Raw genomic sequence first — 20,202 nt, 5'->3', positions numbered from 1 at the left:
TACTTTTTTTCAGAAGTGTTTTAAAACAGGGAAAACTAATAGAATAGCACAGAAAATGGGTTACAGGGGTACAGTGAGAATTAGCAAAAGGGTATAAAGTCAATTAAATGCACAAGAAATCTTGAAAACAAAATGTTAGCAATATTACTTGTATACTCAGAGCCAGGTAAAGAAAAAAAAATTATATACTCTTTAAAATTAGAAAAGAGGTCTTCCTTTAGAGTGAAAGCAACCTGGAAGAAATTTCAAGAGGGTCAGTTTTAACAGAATGATCAGGTAGTATTTCAAAAAGACTTCCTATGCCATTTGTTAAGTTGAAGTTATACTGTTAATAGACAATTTAATATGATTACAGGTTACTGATTTATAGACATGTTATAAACATAATTAAGACCACTCACTACTACCCAGAAGGGCAGGGAGGTATAGGTTTTTTGTTTTTACCTGTGATCTCTTGGGATCAATAAATTGGGAAATCTTGTACACAATTTCATCAAATGTCAGTCCAGATAAGGACTTCCCATGAATGTCCTTCAATTTTCGTAAGAAATCCATGAGCTCCTTTCTAGGAGAGATCAAGGAAAGAGCAGTGGTGATTTTTTTCCTACTGCCTTGAGGGTGTGCCCCCTACACAAAGCACAAAATCCCACTCTACGATATGTAGCAGCATATAGATGTGGCCCTTTAGAGCTGAGCTAACATCTATCTACATTTATATTATACCAAAACAAAAATCCTAAAGTTTAATATTCTTTCCCAAAAGAAAGTTTAACTGTTTTTGAAAGCTTGTATGAAAACTGAATTTGTTATCTACTTACTTATGTACTGAGCTCTTTTATTGTGTCTGCTTTTAATTAGGACTAAAATACTCCTTTTTAACGATGTCACTATAGGTCTGTCTCTTTTCTATGTTAATAATTGTACTTTTGTAAAACTCAAACAAAACAAAGATTACACAACAGAAAAGCTAAAAGACACATTAAAATATTTCTAGGTTTCTTTATCATACAATTAACTAATATGTTCTTTTTATTCTCTTTCAGTGCTCAAAGTCCCTTGACCCCAAAGCCTCTGAATGTGTTTTTTTGGTAGGAGAGAGGAGAATGAATTAGTTTCTTTCCCAAATGAAGTGTCAGGTCATCAGCCTTATAAAACTACCTTTGATTTACTATTCATTTCATACATATATATAACAACTGTACTACTTTTCTATTTTCATTAGCTATTCACTATATTTATAAAACCATAATCTAATCCTGAAGCAAAACAATATGTCCATTAAATAAAAGTATTAGGCTTCATGTGAAAATATTGGTTAGAAACTAATTTCCTTGAATACAAAAGTAAAGATAAAAAAACTTCATTTCTGGAGAAGAAACATTAAATATCTTTCTGCTAAAATCAGCACTGTGAAAAGCACAGTAAAATCATTGTTTCTTGCATTTAACTGTGTTCACTAACAAAACCTAAGAGCCCTTAATAACATTAAGGAAATAGGAGGGTAAAATCTGATGTTTGGGCTTGTAGAGCATACAATTTAAAATTCACTTTGGAAAGAGGTTATTAAGATAATTATTGCAGCTGGTGGCATTAAAAGTGGATAGGTTTATGACTTGTACTTTTAATAAAGGAGCAAACCTAAATTTAAAAACCTATTCTCTCATAACTTGAGACTAATAAATTTAGTGAAGAGGTTTGGCATTTATATTGAACACTATATATTTAAATTTCATTTTCCTTACCAAGGCCATGTTAAGATAATATATTTGTGTATTTGTATTTGTTTCACTGTCCTAATTATGGTTATGGAAACTGTAGAGTATGATCTGTACTCACAACTAAATAAAAATGAAGATACCTGGTTTGTTGTGGAAAAGCAGTTTTCAGCCTGTCTGTAATCCTCTCCCAATTCATCATGGGGGGATCACTTCCCAGACCTGCACTGGGAGACATAACCTCTCCCAAAGGTGCCGGCACTGTCCAGGCTATACCAGTCATCTGTAAGGAGCACAGTTATAACCCATCAGCCTCAGTTATTAGGAAGTAACATTCCATGACAACACAGTATTTCCATACTTCAGAAAATGGGTAGAATGAAGAGGAATACTGGCCTACACATTCCCGTTTTGGAGTTTTATTTAACTAGCACAATAATATTTCTTATTTTTTATAATTACCTTATTTGTAAAAAGGGGACATGTTAGTTTCAGTAATTGCAAATGTATAGAAATACAGAGCATAAGGAATAACACGGAGGACATTGGGAGATGCAGAGGAGGAGTAAGTTGGAGGAAATTGAAGGAAACTGGGAGGGGGAGACAGACCATGAGAGACTGTGGACTCAGAAACAAACTGAGGGTTTTGGAGAGGAGGGGGGTGGGAGGTGGGTGAGCCTGGTGGTGGGTATTGCATGGAGCACTGGGTGTGGTGCATAAACAATGAATTTTGGAACACTGAAAAGAAATAAAATAAAATAAAATGGAAAAAAAAAAAGATAGAGTGTTTATTGCTGTTATTTTAAGAAACTAGAAATAACCGAGTCTGCCAATAGGGGAATTATAGCATAACTAATCAATCCTTAAGAACGGATCTATATACTGGAGTATGAGATGTCCGTGAAATGTTTCATTTTAAAAAGTCTGTGGTATAGTATTTATGGTATTACTCATTTTTATATTAAATTTTTTTAAAAAGATTTTATTTACTTATTTATTTGACAGAGATAGAGATCACAAGTAGGCAGAGAGGCCGGCAGAGAGAGAGAGGAGGGAAGCAGGCTCCCTGCTGAGCAGAGAGCCCAATGCAGGGCTCAATCCCAGTACACTGAGATCGTGATCTGAACTGAAGGCAGAGACTTAACCCGAATATATGTGCATAGAAAAAGATCTCAAGTTATAAACAATCTGTAAACAGTGATTATTTCCTAGGATTCAGTTGCAGGGTAATTTTACTTTCTACTTGATCTATTTCTATGTTATTTGCTTTTTAAATTTTTTTTAAAAGATTTTATTTATTTATTTGACAGAGATCACAAGTAGACAGAGAGGCAGGCGGTGCGGTGGGGGGAAGCAAGCTCCCCACTAAGCAGGGAGCCCGATTTAGGGCTAGATCCTAGGACCCTGAGATCATGACCTGGGCCGAAGGCAGAGGCTTTAACCCACTGAGCCACCCAAGCGCCCCAGGATTTTTTTTTTTTTTTTAAAGATTTACTAATTTATTGGTTAGAATATTTCTGGTGGTGTGAAGGTGGCTCACTTGGTTGGTTGCTGTACCATATGGAAAGCCTGGCCTTGAAATTATGACAGTGGGGATCAAAGTAAATAAGCAACATATTGTCTCTTACCTGCTTCAAACCAAAAAATGCTGCACTTCATTTATGCTCAGAGAAAATAAACAAAAACAACTTTCAAAACCCAACTTCATCACATGAGAAGATGGCAAACATAAGGGGTGACACTAAACATTCAATGAATGCTAACAGATACTGCTAGTACATGACATTTATTTTTTTTTTAGGTCTTTTTTTTGTTAATTTATTTTCAGCGTAACAGTTTTCATTGTTTTTGCACCACACCCAGTGCTCCATGCAATCTGTGCCCTCTCCAATACCCACCACCTGGTTCCCCCAACCTCCCACCCCCCGCCCCTTCAAACCCCTCAGATTGTTTTTCAGAGTCCATAGTCTCTCATGGTTCACCTCCCCTTCCAATTTCCCTCAACTCCCTTCTCCTCTCTAACTCCCCTTGTCCTCCATGCTATTTGTTATGCTCCACAAATACGTGAAACCATATGATAATTGACTCTCTCTGCTTGACTTATTTCACTCAGCATAATCTCTTCCAGTCCCGTCCATGTTGCTACAAAAGTTGGGTATTCATCCTTTCTGATGGAGGCATAATACTCCATAGTGTATATGGACCACATCTTCCTTATCCATTTGTCCGTTGAAGGGCATCTTGGTTCTTTCCAGAGTTTGGAGACTGTGGCCATTGCTGCTATAAACATTGGGGTACAGATGGCCCTTCTTTTCACTACATCTGTATCTTTGGGGTAAATACCCAGTAGTGCAATGGCAGGGTCATAGGGAAGCTCTATTTTTAATTTCTTGAGGAATCTCCACACTGTTCTCCAAAGCGGCTGCACCAACTTGCATTCCCACCAACAGTGTAAGAGGGGTCCCCTTTCTCCACATCTCCTCCCACACATGTGGCTTCCTGTCTTGCTAATTTTGGCCATTCTAACTGGTGTAGGGTGGTATCTCAATGTGGTTTTAATTTGAATCTCCTTGATGGCTAGTGATGATGAACATTTTTTCATGTGTCTGATAGCCACTTGTATGTCTTCATTGGAGAAGTGTCTGTTCATATCTTCTGCCCATTTTTTTAGATGATTGTCTGTTTTTTGTGTGTTGAGTTTGAAGAGTTCTTTATAGATCCTGGATATCAACCTTTTGTCTGTACTGTCATTTGCAAATATCTTCTCCCATTCCGTGGGTTGCCTCTTTGTTTTGTTGACTGTTTCCTTTGCTGTGCAGAAGCTTTTGATTTTGATGAAGTCCCAAAAGTTCATTTTCGCTTTTGTTTCCTTTGCCTTTGGAGACATATCTTGAAAGAAGTTGCTGTGGCTGATATCTAAGAGGTTACTGCCTATGTTCTCCTCTAGGATTCTGATGGCTTGAAACTGGAGCTCAATCACAAGGAAAAGTTCCAAAGGAACTCAAACACCTGGAAGCTAAAGACCACCTTGCTTAAGAATGCTTGGATCAACCAGGAGATCAAAGAAGAACTGAAACAATTCATGGAAACCAATGAGAATGAAGACACTTCGGTCCAAAACCTATGGGATACAGCAAAGGAGGTCCTAAGGGGGAAATACATAGCCATCTAAGCCTCCCTCAAAAAAATTGAAATATTCAGAACACACCAGCTGTCTCTACACCTTAAAGAACTGGAGAATCAACAACAAATCAAACCAACTCCACACATAAGAAGGGAAATAATCAAGATTAGAGCTGAGATCAATGAGGGTAGAAACCAGAGATACAGTAGAACGTATCAATGAAAACTAGAAGCTGGTTTTTTGAAAGAATCAATAAGATCGATAAACTATTGCCCACACTAATCCAAAAGAAAACAGAGAAAGCCCAAATTAATAAAATTATGAATGAAAAGGGAGAGATCACAACTAACACCAAGGAAGTAGAAACAATCATCAGAAGTTATTATCAACAGTTAATATGCCAATAAGCTAAGCAACCTAGATGAAATGGATGCATTCCTGGAAAACTATAAACTCCCAAAATTGAACCAGGAAGAAATTGACAACCTGAATAGACCGATATCTAGTAACGACATTGAAGCAGTGATCAAAAACCTCCCAAAAAACAAGAGCCCAGGACCTGATGGATTCCCTGGGGAATTCTATCAAACTTTCAAAGAAGAAATAACACCTATTCTCCTGAAGCTGTTCCAAAAAATTGAAGCAGAAGGAAAATTTCCAGACTCTTTCTATGAAGCCAGCATTACCCTGATCCCCAAACCAGGCAAAGACCCTACCAAAAAGGAGAATTTCAGACCAATATCACTGATGAATATGGATGCTAAGATTCTCAACAAGATCCTAGCAAATAGGATCCAACAGCACATTTAAAAGATTATCCACCATGACCAGGTGGGATTCATTCCTGGGCTACAAGGATGGTTCAACATTCACAAATCAATCAATGTGATAGAACAAATTAATAAGAGAAGAGAGAAGAGCCACATGGTCCTCTCAATTGATGCAGAAAAAGCATTCGACAAAATCCAGCATCCATTCCTGATTAAAACACTTCAAAGTATAGGGATAGAGGGAACATTCCTGAACTTCATAAAATCTATTCATGAAAGACCCACAGCAAATATCATCCTCAATGGGAAAAAGCCTGCAGCCTTCCTGTTGAGATCAGGAACACGACAAGGATGCCCACTCTCACCACTCTTGTTCAACATAGTATTAGAAGTCCTAGCAACAGCAATCAGACAACAAAGAGAAATAAAAGGTATCCAAATTGGCAAGGAAGAAGTCAAACTCTCTCTCTTCGCAGATGACATGATTCTTTATATGGAAAACCCAAAAGACTCCACCCCCAAACTACTAGAACTCATACAGCAATTCAGTAACGTGGCAGGATACAAAGTCAATGTACAGAAATCAGTGGCTTTCTTATACACTAACAATGAAAATACAGAAAGGGAAATTAGAGAATCGATTCCATTTACTATAGCACCAAGAACCGTAAGACACCTGGGAATAAACCTAACCAAAGAGGTGAAGGATCTGTACTCGAGGAACTACAGAACACTCATGAAAGAAATTGAAGAAGACACAAAAAGATGGAAGACCATTCCATGCTCTTGGATCGGAAGAATAAACATTGTTAAAATGTCTATACTGCCTAGAGCAATCTATACTTTTAATGCCATTCCGATCAAAATTCCACTGGTATTTTTCAAAGAGCTGGAGCAAATAATCCTAAAATTTGTATGGAACCAGAAGAGACCCCGAATCGCTAAGGAAATGTTGAAAAACAAAAATAAAACTGGGGGCATCACGTTACCTGATTTCAAGCTTTACTACAAAGCTGTGATCACCAAGACAGCATGGTACTGGCATAAAAACAGACACACAGACCAGCGGAACAGAGTAGAGAGCCCAGATATGGACCCTTAACTCTATGGTCAAATAATCTTCAACAAAGCAGGAAAAAATATCCAGTGGAAAAAAGACAAGTCTCTTCAATAAATGGTGCTGGGAAAACTGGACAGCTATATGTAGAAGAATGAAACTCGACCATTCTCTTACACCGTACACGAAAATAAACTCAAAATGAATAAAAGACCTCAATGTGAGAGAGGAATCCATCAGAATCCTAGAGGAGAATATAGGCAGTAACCTCTTCGATATCAGCCCCTGCTTTTTTATAATTTTTCTAAATATGGAAGTAGTTAATGCTAAGTTTGAATTTTCAAAGAAATAAAGATGAGACTACTACTAGAATGTCTGCCCAATGTCTCAGGAATGTTACAGACAAAAGTGGTATGGAACTTGTAGTGACACCTCCAATCCAAAAAACCATCAAAGTTTTGCCATATTTTAAGGCAGTTTCTTCTTAGAAGCTTTAAGATTCTAATTAATATTAGCAAGTGAATATTTTCACCCGATTACTAGGATAATTATAAACATGACAACTTTTACCTAATGTTCTACAGGTTATTTTCAAATATAAGATTATTCATGAAAAATTAGCTATGACTAATAGCTACTGAAATAACTCATACAAAGTCTACTAAGTCAGAGGAGAATATTGCCCAGAAACCTGGGTTTGCCTCAGTATCAAGCTTTTCCCAAGGAATCAGAAAGTAGTACTAGGAGGCTGAGATACTTTAAAGTTTTCAATAGTTTTATATATGTAGCTCCTTATGTAAAAGTGCAGGTGTAAACCACATGAGCAACACTGTGAGATCATGGGGATAAGAAGATGTGGTTATCAGTTAACATTGTAAGGCCTATATACATATTTGTTTGCAGAGGCAGCCTCTACAATAATGAGTCCATCTGACGTTATTTCAAAGGTAGAGTGTTTATAGGTACAAAAAGCTGATGAGAACATATTATGGAAAAGTCAAGTTAGAGAATTTTTCATTAATTATATTTAACATCAGTCTTCGCGGAGATTTTTTTTTAAATAAATGCTTACCACCTTTGCATTATAACTTTGATTACAACTAACAATCCTGGTCATTTAAAATTTCTCTATTACCTCAGGAGGAGTCAAGATGGCAGAGAAGTAGCAGGCTGAGACTACTTCAGGTAGCAGATCAGCTAGATAGCTTATCTAAGATTGCAAACACCTACAAATCCAACGGGAGATCGAAGAGAAAAAGAACAGCAATTCTAGAAACGGAAAATCAACCACTTTCTGAAAGGTAGGACTGGCGGAGAAGTGAATCCAAAGCGACGGGAAGATAGACCGCGGGGGAAGGGGCCGGCTCCCGGCAAGCGGCAGAGCAACGGAGCACAAAATCAGGACTTTTAAAAGTCTGTTCCGGGGGCGCCTGGTTGGCTCAGTGGGTTAAGCCGCTGCCTTCGGCTCGGGTCATGATCTCAGGGTCCTGGGATCGAGCCCTGCATCGGGTTCTCTGCTCAGCAGGGAGCCTGCTTCCTCTTCTCTCTCTGCCTGCTTCTCTGCCTGCTTGTGATCTCTGTCAAGTAAATAAATAAAATCTTAAAAAAAAAAAAAAAAAGTCTGTTCCACTGGGACATCGCTCCAGAGGCTAAACCGGGGTGAAGCCCACAAGGGGTCAGTGTGGCCCAGGTCCCACAGGGTCACAGAAGGATCGGGGGTGTATGAGTGTCGCAGAGCTTGCAGGTATTAGAACGGGGAAGCCGGCTACAGAGAGAGCTCTCAGCTCGGCGTTACCTTGAACCGGTCACAGGCTCGGTCAGCTCGGAGCTCGGCTGGAGGCCAGGGAGACGTAATTGGGCTCTGTTCTCTGAGGACTCACTGAGGAGTGGGACCCCAGGCTCTCGGCTCCTCCGGGCCGGAGACTGGGAGGCCGCCATCTTCATTCCCATCCTCCGGAACTCTACGGAAAGCGCTCAGGGAACAAAAGCTCCCGAAAGCAAACCCGAGTGGATTACTCAGCCCGGCCCCTGGTAAGGGTGGTGCAACTCCGCCTGGGGCAAAGACACTTGAGAATCACTACAACAGGCCCCTCCCCCAGAAGATCAACAAGAAATCCAGCAAGGACCAAGTTCACCTACCAAGGAGTGCAGTTTCAATACCAAGGAGAGCAGCTGAATTCCAGAGGAGGAGAAAGCAAAGCACGGAACTCATGGCTTTCTCCCCATGATTCTTTAGTCTTACAGTTAATTTAATTTTTTTTTTAATTTTTCAATTTTTTTTTCTTCTGCTAGATTTTTTTAACTTTTAACATTTTCTTTTTTAACGTTTTTTAACTAGTTTATCTAATATATATATATTTTTTTCTATTTTATATTTTTTCTTTATTCGTTTTCTTTTTTTAATTGTTTCTTTTTTTTTTTTTTTCTGAACCTCTTTTTATCCCCTTTCTCCCCACCACGATTTGGGATCTCTTATGATTTGGTTAAAGCATATTTTCCTGGGGTCTTTGCCACCCTTTTAGTATTTTACTTGCTCCTTCATATACTCTTATCTGGACAAAATGACAAGGCGGAAAAATTCACCACAAAAAAAAAGAACAAAAGGCAGTACCGAAGGCTAGGGACCTAATCAATACAGACATTGGTAATATGTCAGATCTAGAGTTCAGAATGACGATTCTCAAGGTTCTAGCCGGACTCGAAAAAGGCATGGAAGATATAAGAGAAACGCTCTCGGGAGATATAAAAGCCCTTTCTGGAGAAATAAAAGAACTAAAATCTAACCAAGTTGAAATCAAAAAAGCTATTAATGAGGTGCAATCAAAAATGGAGGCTCTCACTGCTAGGATAAATGAGGCAGAAGAAAGAATTAGCGATATAGAAGACCAAATGACAGAGAATAAAGAAGCTGAGCAAAAGAGGGACAAACATCTACTGGACCACGAGGGGAGAATTCAAGAGATAAGTGACACCGTAAGACTAAACAACATTAGAATAATTGGGATTCCAGAAGAAAAAGAAAGAGAGAGGGGAGCAGAAGGTATATTGGAGAGAATTATTGGAGAAAATTTCCCTAATATGGCAAAGGGAACAAGCATCAAAATCCAGGAGGTGCAGAGAACCCCCCTCAAAATCAATAAGAATAGGTCCACACCCCATCACCTAATAGTAAAATTTACAAGTCTTAGTGACAAAGAGAATATCCTGAAAGCAGCCCGGGAAAAGAAGTCTGTAACATACAATGGTAAAAATATTAGATTGGCAGCAGACTTATCCACAGAGACCTGGCAGGCCAGAAAGAGCTGGCATGATATATTCAGAGCACTAAATGAGAAAAACATGCAGCCAAGAACACTATATCCAGCTAGGCTATCATTGAAAATAGAAGGAGAGATTAAAAGCTTCCAGGACAAAAACTGAAAGAATTTGCAAACACCAAACCAGCTCTACAGGAAATATTGAAAGGGGTCCTCTAAGCAAAGAGAGAGCCTAAAAGTAGTAGATCAGAAAGGAACAGAAACAAAATACAATAACAGTCACCTTACAGGCAATACAATGGCCCTAAATTAATATCTCTCAATAGTTACCCTGAATGTTAATGGGCTAAATGCCCCAATCAAAAGACACAGGGTATCAGAATGGATAAAAAAACAAAACCCATCTATATGTTGCCTACAAGAAATTCATTTTAAACCCGAAGACACCTCCAGATTTAAAGTGATGGGGTGGAAAACAATTTACCATGCTAATTGACATCAGAAGAAAGCAGGAGTGGCAGTCCTTAGATCAATTAGATTTTAAGCCAAGGACTATAATAAGAGATGAGGAAGGACACTATATCATACTCAAAGGATCTGTCCAACAAGAAGATCTAACAATTTTAAATATCTGTGCCCCTCACGTGGGAGCAGCCAACTATATAAACCAATTAATAACAAAATCAAAGAAACACATCAACAATAATACAATAATAGTAGGGGACTTTAACACTCCCCTCACTGAAATGGACAGATCATCCAAGCAAAAGATCAACAAGGAAATAAAGGCCTTAAATGACACATTGGACCAGATGGACATCACAGATATATTCAGAACATTTCATCCCAAAGCAACAGAATACACATTCTTCTCTAGTGCACATGGAACGTTCTCCAGAATAGATCACATCCTCGGTCCTAAATCAGGTATCAAACTGATCAACTGGTATCAAAAGGTTGGGATCATTCCCTGCATATTTTCAGACCATAATGCTCTGAAGCTAGAACTCAATCACAAGAGGAAATTTAGAAAGAACCCAAATACATGGAGACTCATCAGCATCCTTCTAAAGAATGAATGGGTCAACCAGGAAATTAAAGAAGAATTGAAAAAATTCATGGAAACAAATGATAATGAAAACACAACGGTTCAAAATCTGTGGGACACAATAAAGCCAGTCCTGAGAGGAAAATATAGAGTGGTACAAGCCTTTCTCAAGAAACAAGAAAGGTCTCAGGTACACAACCTAACCCTACACCTAAAGGAGCTTGAGAAAGAACAAGAAAGAAACCCTAAACCCAGCAGGAGAAGAGAAATCATAAAGATCAGAGCAGAAATCAATGAAATAGAAACCAAAAAAACAATAGAACAAATCAACGAAACTAGGAGCTGGTTCTTTGAAAGAATTAATAAGATTGATAAAGCCCTGGCCAGACTTATCAAAAAGAAGAGAGAAAGGACCCAAATAAATAAAATCATGAATGAAAGAGGAGAGATCACAACAAACACCAAAGAAATACAGACAATTATAAGAACATACTATGAACAACTCTACGCGAACAAATTTGACAATCTGGAAGAATGGATGCATTCCTAGAGACATATAAACTACCACAACTGAACCAGGAAGAAAGAGAAAGCCTGAACAGACCCATAACCAGTAAGGAGATTGAAACAGGCATCAAAAATCTCCAAACAAACAAAAGCCCAGGGCCAGACAGCTTCCCGGGGTAATTCTACCAAACATTTAAAGAAGAACTAATTCCTATTTTCCTGAAACTGTTCCGAAAAATAGAAATAGAAGGAAAACTTCCAAACTCATTTTATGAGGCCAGCATCACCTTGATCCCCAAACCAGACAAGGATCCCATCAAAAAAGAAAACTACAGACCAACATCCTTGATGAACACAGATGCGAAAATTCTCACCAAAATACTAGCCAATAGGATTCAACAGTACATTAAAAGGATTATTCACCGTGACCAAGTGGGATTTATTCCAGGGCTGCAAGGTTGGTTCAACATCTGCAAATCAATCAATGTGATACAACACATTAATAAAATAAAGAACAAGAACCATATGATACTATCAATAGATGCTGAAAAAGCATTTGACAAAGTACAGCATCCCTTCCTGATCAAAACTCTTCAAAGTGTAGGGATAGAGGGCACATACCTCAATATTATCAAAGCCATCTATGAAAAACCCACCGCAAATATCATTCTCAATGCAGAAAAACTGAAAGCTTTTCCGCTAAGGTCAGGAACATGGCAGGGATGTCCGTTATCACCACTGCTATTCAACATAGTACTAGAAGTCCTAGCCTCAGCAATCAGACAACAAAAGGAAATTAAAGGCATTCAAATCGGCAAAGAAGAAGTCAAACTATCACTCTTCGCGGATGATATGATACTATATGTGGAAAACCCATAAAGACTCCACTCCAAAACTGCTAGAACTTGTACAGGAATTCAGTAAAGTGTCAGGATATAAAGTCAATGCACAGAAATCAGTTGCATTTCTCTACACTAACAACAAGACAGAAGAAAGAGAAATTAAGGAGTCAATCCCATTTACAATTGCACCCAAAACTATAAGATACCTAGGAATAAACCTAACCAAAGAGGCTAAGAATCTATACTCAGAAAACTATAAAGTACTCATGAAAGAAATTGAGGAAGACACAAAGAAATGGAAAAATGTTCCATGCTCCTGGATTGGAAGAATAAATATTGTGAAAATGTCTATGCTACCTAAAGCAATCTACACATTTAATGCAATTCCTATCAAAATACCATCCATTTTTTTCAAAGAAATGGAACAAATAATCCTAAAATTTATATGGAACCAGAAAAGATCTCAAATAGCCAGAGGAATGTTGAAAAAGAATGCCAAAGTTGGTGGCATCACAATTCCATACTTCAAATTCAGTTACAAAGCTGTCATCATCAAGACAGTATGGTACTGGCACAAAAACAGACACATAGCTCAATAAACAGAATAGAGAGCCCAGAAATAGACCCTCAACTCTATGGTCAACTAATCTTTGACAAAGCAGGAAAGAATGTCCAATGGAAAAAAGACAGCCTCTTCAATAAATGGTGTTGGGAAAATTGGACAGCCACATGCAGAAAAGTGAAACTGGACCATTTCCTTACACCACACATGAAAATAGACTCAAAATGGATGAAGGACCTCAATGTGAGAAAGGAATCCATCAAAATCCTTGAGGAGAACACAGGCAGCAACCTCCTCGACCTCAGCCGCAGCAACATCTTCCTAGGAACATCGCCAAAGGCAAGGGAAGCAAGGGCAAAAATGAACTATTGGGACTTCATCAAGATCAAAAGCTTTTGCAGAGCAAAGGAAACAGTAAACAAAATCAAAAGACAACTGACAGAATGGGAGAAGATATTTATAAATGACATATCAGATAAAGGGCTAGTGTCCAAAATCTATAAAGAGCTTAGCAAACTCAACACCCAAAGAACAAATAATCCAAGCAAGAAATGGGCAGAGGACATGAGCAGACATTTCTGCAAAGAAGACAACCAGATGGCCAACAGACACATGAAAAAGTGCTCCATATCACTCGGCATCAGGGAAATACAAATCAAAACCACAATGAGATATCACCTCACACCAGTCAGAATGGCTAAAATTAACAAGTCAGGAAATGACAGATGCTGGCGAGGATGCGGAGAAAGGGGAACCCTCCTACACTGTTGGTGGGAATGCAAGCTGGTGCAACCACTCTGGAAAACAGCATGGAGGTTCCTCAAAATGTTGAAAATAGAACTACCCTACGACCCAGCAATTGCACTACTGGGTATTTACCCTAAACATACAAACGTAGTGATCCGAAGGGATACGTGCACCCAAATGTTTATAGCAGCAATGTCTACAATAGCCAAACTATGGAAAGAACCTAGATGTCCATCAACAGATGAATGGATCAAGAAGATGTGGTACATATACACAATGGAATACTATGCAGCCATCAGAAGAAATGAAATCTTGCCATTTGTGACATTGTGGATGGGACTAGAGGATATCATGCTTAGCGAAATAAGTCAATCGGAGAAAGACAACTATCATATGATCTCCCTGATAAGAGGAAGTGGAGATGCAACATGGGGGGTAGGGGGGTAGGAGAAGAATAAATGAAACAAGATGGGATTGGGAGGGAGACAAACCATAAGTGACTCTTAATCTCACAAAACAAACTGAGGGTTGCTGGGGGGAGGGGGGTTGGGAGAAGGGTGGTCGGGTTATGGACATTGGGGAGGGTATGTGCTACGGTGAGTGCTGTGAAGTGTGTAAACCTGGCGATTCACATACCTGTACCCCTGGGGATAAAAATATATGTTTATAAAAAAAAAATAAAAAAGAAAAAAAAATCTCTATTATCTCTTCAGGTTTGGATAAGGTTTATGTGCCTAGTTGTAGCTAGGAAGATTCATAATTTTATAGTGTAATTTATTCTAAGATGATGCTATTTATATTGTGTTTATAGATAAAGTTGAAACACTGTCCTATTATACCTATGTGTGTCTATGTTTGTGTAAATAAATTTTTCTTTAGATTTGTGGCATAATTTTCTTTGCTTTTTAATCTACCCATCAAACATGCTAAATATAAGTGATCTATTAAAAAATGTCATTTACCTTGTATTGTTGTCTATTATAGAAGCAAAATCATAAAATCCTATAAGGATTGTCTACTATAAAAATGTATGTATCTTTATATCCCAAAACGGATTATCAGTTAATGAAATGATGTATGTAATGCTCCTAGCACAGTGCCTTAAATGGAACTATTCATTCAATTATCATTCAGTTTTCCTCCCCCCACTATTACCACCACCATCACCACTTATCAAATAAATAGAAGACATTCATTCAGGAAGTCTACTATGGAGATAAAAAACCAAAAAGAGGGTCTGTACCAGAGGGGCTCTAGGCTGGCCAGGTGCAGAGATGACTCCAGGGCAAACAGCAGGCATCTGAGGAACAGTGAGTATGGGTCTAAAGAAAGATTCTTTCACAAGGGGTCTTCCCAAGAACTGCTGCATCTAAAATAGAAAGGTTAAAAAAACAAGAACTTCACACACCTATAGATTTATGTAGGCAAAAATCTAAACTCAGAACAATGGCTGTTGAGGGGAAAAAACTCAATTTGAAATCTAGATACAAAACCCTAGCAGTAGAAATGGTATTGTCATAACAATTAAATATATGAATATCTGGAAAAGCAAAGGGCTGTCAAATATACTAAAAACCACAAAGAAGAAAAGTGAGTTCCAGTCTCACCTTCTTTCCCCCTAGCTGAGTAACCATGGATGATACCAGGTTACTAATCTATAAAACAGAGGGTTAAGTTAAGTGATTTCTTTAAGGTTCCCTTCCAACTATAATAATACATTATATGTTTATAAAAAAAAAATTAATTAAAAAAATTGTACACAGTAACATTAAAAAAAAAAAATACTGGGTTAAACTGGGAAGAGTACCCATTATTTCAGACTTCTGAGATTAGACTACATTTAAAGCCTGGTGACAATTCCTTAGAATACTAGGATCTCAGAGATGGATGGATTTTCTTTCTTTATGTATGTTTCAAGTTTTTATTTAAATTCTAGTTAGTGAACATAGTATGATACTAGTTCCAGGAGTAGAATCTAGTGATTCAGCATTAAATACAACACCCATAGATGGACTTTAGTACAGTATAATTTCCTAGTTTATACATGGGAAAACAAAAGTCCAGAAGAGTTGATTTTCTAAAGACCAACAAGTTATTCACAGATTTAAATTTAGGACTCAAAAACCCAGATCTCTAATTTGTTTCCATTGTAACAACCACCTCAGTTTATGGTGAATATCATTGTTACATTTCTAGCATTAGTGTTCTCAAACTATTTCACTAATGTTCAATGGTTACTGTTAACACAATTGTTAGCTTTGATCAAGCACAGCAGTGACTCTGGTTAGGAAGCAGGAAAGATACACATGTACCTCTCAGATGTTAGCAGAAGGATGCACAGAGCCTAACTGCCAGTGCGTTTTGCCCTTTACTAAACCCTTGTAAGCCCCATCATACATAAGAAAGCCTCCAAAGTGATGAGGATCCAGAGGTTAAGGTTTAACTACCTATGTCGACTATGGAGTTATCACTGGTATCAGACAGATTGTGCTGATCTGGTTTTAAGAAACTCCAAAAAACATCTCTGTGTCTGGCTTCTGAGTCTCCAGAGCTATTTCACATTTAGAGTCATGGGAGAGTTTAACTACAACATACAGACAGTAGTTTGAACATGGGCTGAAGATACAGGGTTTCTAAAAATCATACCAGAATATGTGTTACTTCCTTTAGGACTACTGGGACCCTTTTCTCTGTTATTGACATAATACATTCTTTATCAGGGTAGCTGGGTATGATAAAGTTCCAAGCTTAGAATAATAATGTCCGTAACATTGTGCTCCTATAAAAACTGAACTGACCAAAAATATAATAGCCAATACTGCATTCTAAAGACCATGGTATATCCCATATAATGCTTTTAGTTTTGGATTCTGCTTTTGAAACATAGTGTAACTCCCCACAATTCACATAATTCTTAAGTTCTCTGATACACTCAACTATTTACAGAAATAACATTTTCAAAATTCTAATAGAAGCAGGAGTACTGATGGCAAAAAGTGATCTGCCGCTAAATAGCTCATACCTTTCTCCTTTTCCTATTCCCAGATCCGTTCTGATAATAAAAATCATCACCTGGGGTGCCTGGGTGGCCCAGTGGGTTGAGCCGCTGCTTTCAGCTCAGGTCATGATCTCGGGGTCCTGGGATCAAGTCCCGCATCAGGCTCTCTGCTCGGCAGGGAGCCTGCTTCCCTCTCACTCTCTCTGCCTACCTCTCTGCCTACTTGTGATCTCTGTCAAATAAATAAATAAAATCTTTAAAAAACACACAAACAAAAAAACATTTAAAAATCATCACCTAATGGTTCTGTCCTAAAACTTCTTTTGGAAAGCGATCTGAATTTACTGGATTAGGGTACTAGGTTTCCCAGAAGGATAACACAAATAGTGTAACAGAGAGATATCTCATTGAGGCTCACTGCAATAAGCAGGAGAGGGGCATCAATGGAAGCTGTTAAAGTTAAAATAGAAGATAAAAGTTAAGGAAAAGAATGTCAAAAGTAGAAGTAGAAGGGTAAAGTCTAGTTGTCTAGGGTACAATGCCAAGATGTTTTAGTCACTCGGGTAACCTGAGTGCACTGGGAATTCTGCACATCCGTCAGTTTTCTCCCACACTAGAGGTGAGACTGACAGGATGAAATGAGGATACATTACCTCTTTACATACCAAAGGCATCAATAAAATCCAGTGATACACCTAGGCACTGGCCTCAGCTAAGCCAGCCAACTAGTTATAGCATCTGGAGATAATATAGCAAGAATGAATGTAATTACAAACAATATGCACAATATGTGCCTGTTCTATTTTGACCACACATGAAACATACTGAATATTCACTGCTTTACAGCCCTTACCATTTCATCAAGATAAAGATGGCAATTTTTCAAAATGTCATATTTCTTACCAGTATCTCAGGACTAGGTGGTGGTGGAGGAAGCTGGATTGGAGGCAGAGTACTCAAGGCAAACCCTTGCTTCACCTTGTTAATTTGTTCATTGTACTGTGTCTAGAAGAAGAGAAACAATATTTTAGAGCAAAATCAACTTCAAAGAAACTGCATATGGGAACATTTGGTATTGTTTTTAATAATAAAACATATAATAGTTTTTCTCAACTTAAGTCAGGAATAATATAAAAACAGTTTTTGACATAAAAATAATTCTATAACACACTATCCTCAAATGTAAACAGTTTTATCTTTCCAAGTATCTGTTGGTTGGCAAGATATAAAGAGACATAATTTACAGACCCTGTGATAATTCCTCAATATTTCCATAATTTTCAGCCCCAAAATGGGAACCAATCATAAAAAGTGAATAGCAAATAAAAATCCAAGAAGCTGTAAATAACATATAAGCTGATAATTACAGGAAAAATGTATTTGTAATGAGGAGTTGAGCTATTTGCAAATGTTCACTGCAGGGGAAATTTCAGGAAATACTCACTAAATATCCACATTTTGTTTATTTTGAAGTTATTCCTCTAGCTTTCTCAAGTACCACATATATCTTTGTTTTATTTTCTTGGATTTTGCCAAAAGTAGGATCCCAATCACTGAAGCTTAACAACATGCTTTCAACATTTTTGGCACTGTCCCCATTTTACTTTATTGTTTTGTAAACAACCCACAGAGACTGAAAAAGAAATGCTTAAGAAACAAAACATTTAGAAACTTTCCACAGAAGATATGTCCTTAAAATAAAACAAGGATGGAGAACCAGGGGCAGGCCAGACTGTGAATAAACCCAACATAAATGTTAAGCATCACTAAAGACTGAATAAGAAATAGGCTGGGAGAGAAAGTCAAGACCACCAGTGGAAAAGCTAGATAAGAAGGTAATGCTTTGAAGCAGTGGTCACAATTAAGTGTCATTATTTTGCTAGCAGTGTTGTGAAATCATAAAACAATGAACATTATATACTTTTTGGGGGTAAAGATTTTATTATTTATTTCTTTGAGATTTGAAAGAGACAGCATGCACATGAGCAGGAGAAGAAGCAGAGGAAGAACATGAGGGAAAAGCAGGTTCCCAGCTGAGCAGGAAGCCTGATGTGGGGCTCTATCCCAGGACCCTGAGATCATGACCTGAGGCAAAGACAGATGCTTAACCAACTGAGCCATCAGGGGGCCCCTATAAATTCACTTAAAGATATAAATACAAAAATATCCTAAAGCCAAATGAAGAAATTAATAAATAATCAGTGGGTTATGTCTTTATTTATTTATTTAAGCTGATTTTTATTTTTAAAGATTTTATTTATTTATTTGACAGACAGATCACAAGGAGGCAGAGAGGCAGGCAGAGAGAGAGAGGGAAGCAGGCTCCCTGCCGAGCAGAGAGCCTGATGTGGGCCTCGATCCCAGGACCCTGAGATCATGACCCGAGCCGAAGGCAGAGGTTTTAACCCACTGAGCCACCCAGGTGCCCCAGTGGGTTACATCTTTAGATTACCTTAAGCATAGTCCTAATTCTATTAAGCCAATAATGAATAATTCATTATTTTGCATTATGAAATAATTACATAAAAATTTAGGATTGAAAACTAATACAGGTCTGCTTGATCTTCCTTTTAATTTTATAAGCACATAATTATTCAGACCAAGTTCAACATTTATTTTCAACTGGAGCAACATCAGCTTTGTAATTCTAGGAAAACTAGGGGTAAAGCACAATTTTTGAGTTTATTATTTACTGTATGAAGGACGTGAAAGACCTGAAAAGACCAGGTCTAGGATTTTGTCTACAACTAACTACACGGAAGTAATCGATCTCAAACCTTAAAAAGGCATAAACTTTAGTAACTGAAAAAAACATGTTCTTCCCTAAAATTTTCAGGTAATTGTTTTTAATGTTAAATGTTTTAAGTATATACCACCTACACCATTCAGTCAATTTACTCCAGAGATACTTCACCACTTACCCTGAGGAACGCAATCTTGTTTCTAACATCTGTTACGATGGCATTCCAACTCTCTACTGCAGCCTTTAATTGAAGTGATTCCAGATTGCTGGTGTAGGAAAGAAGACACAAGAGAAAGTTCTTCTTTTTATATACCACATAGGTCTCCACAAATTTCCATTATATTCTTTAGCATATATGTAAATAACATAAAACAACAAAATTACCTTCATCACCAACAATAACCTCAAATGGGCACAAAGTTGTGTGGGAGGGTTTGTTATTAAAAATAAAACAAAGGCTGGGAATGTATAAAATTTATTTTTTCAAGAGCAAATACAACTTCTGCTTCCAGAACATCAAGTGTTCTTCTATCTTGGCAATATTGTTTTTTAGGACATGTAAAACCTTTACACAGAAATCCCTCCAGTGAAGTATGGAGGCAGAGAAGGCCAAACAGAGAAACTGCCCTAGCCATGCAATGCGGGAGCATTCTCAAAGATGTTGAATCCTGGGGCACCTGGGTGGCTCAGAGGGTTAAGCCTCTGCCTTCGACTCGGGTCATGATCTCAGGGTCCCGGGATCGAGCCCCGCATCAGGCTCTCTGCTCAGCAGGGAGCCTGCTTCTCCCTCTCTCTCTCTCTCTCTCTCTGCCTGCCTCTCTGCCTACTTGTG

The 20,202-nt window shown here is 38.0% G+C and overlaps 1 protein-coding gene across 10 annotated transcripts in view; it reads right to left on the bottom strand.

Annotated features, from left to right (window-relative positions):
- The window catches only part of DZIP3 (DAZ interacting zinc finger protein 3), a 117,839-nt gene that overhangs the window by 3,826 nt on the left and 93,811 nt on the right, over positions 1 to 20,202 (bottom strand). For all 10 annotated transcript variants that reach the window (XM_032852124.1, XM_032852130.1, XM_032852128.1 and 7 more), the window contains 5 exons: positions 19,549 to 19,636; positions 17,531 to 17,632; positions 14,873 to 14,998; positions 1,859 to 1,998; positions 445 to 565 (listed from right to left, as the gene is read on the bottom strand). In XM_032852124.1, coding sequence (XP_032708015.1) covers positions 445 to 565; positions 1,859 to 1,998; positions 14,873 to 14,998; positions 17,531 to 17,632; positions 19,549 to 19,636 — 577 coding nt within the window. The remainder of the gene's footprint in view (positions 1 to 444; positions 566 to 1,858; positions 1,999 to 14,872; positions 14,999 to 17,530; positions 17,633 to 19,548; positions 19,637 to 20,202) is intronic.

This window comes from Lontra canadensis, unplaced genomic scaffold (genome assembly GCF_010015895.1).
Source record: "Lontra canadensis isolate GAN:19392208 unplaced genomic scaffold, GSC_riverotter_1.0 scaffold6, whole genome shotgun sequence".
In the NCBI taxonomy this organism is placed as follows: domain Eukaryota; kingdom Metazoa; phylum Chordata; class Mammalia; order Carnivora; family Mustelidae; genus Lontra; species Lontra canadensis.
The sequence above is the reverse complement of the archived record's forward strand: the minus strand, read 5'-3'. Positions and strand labels throughout refer to the sequence as shown.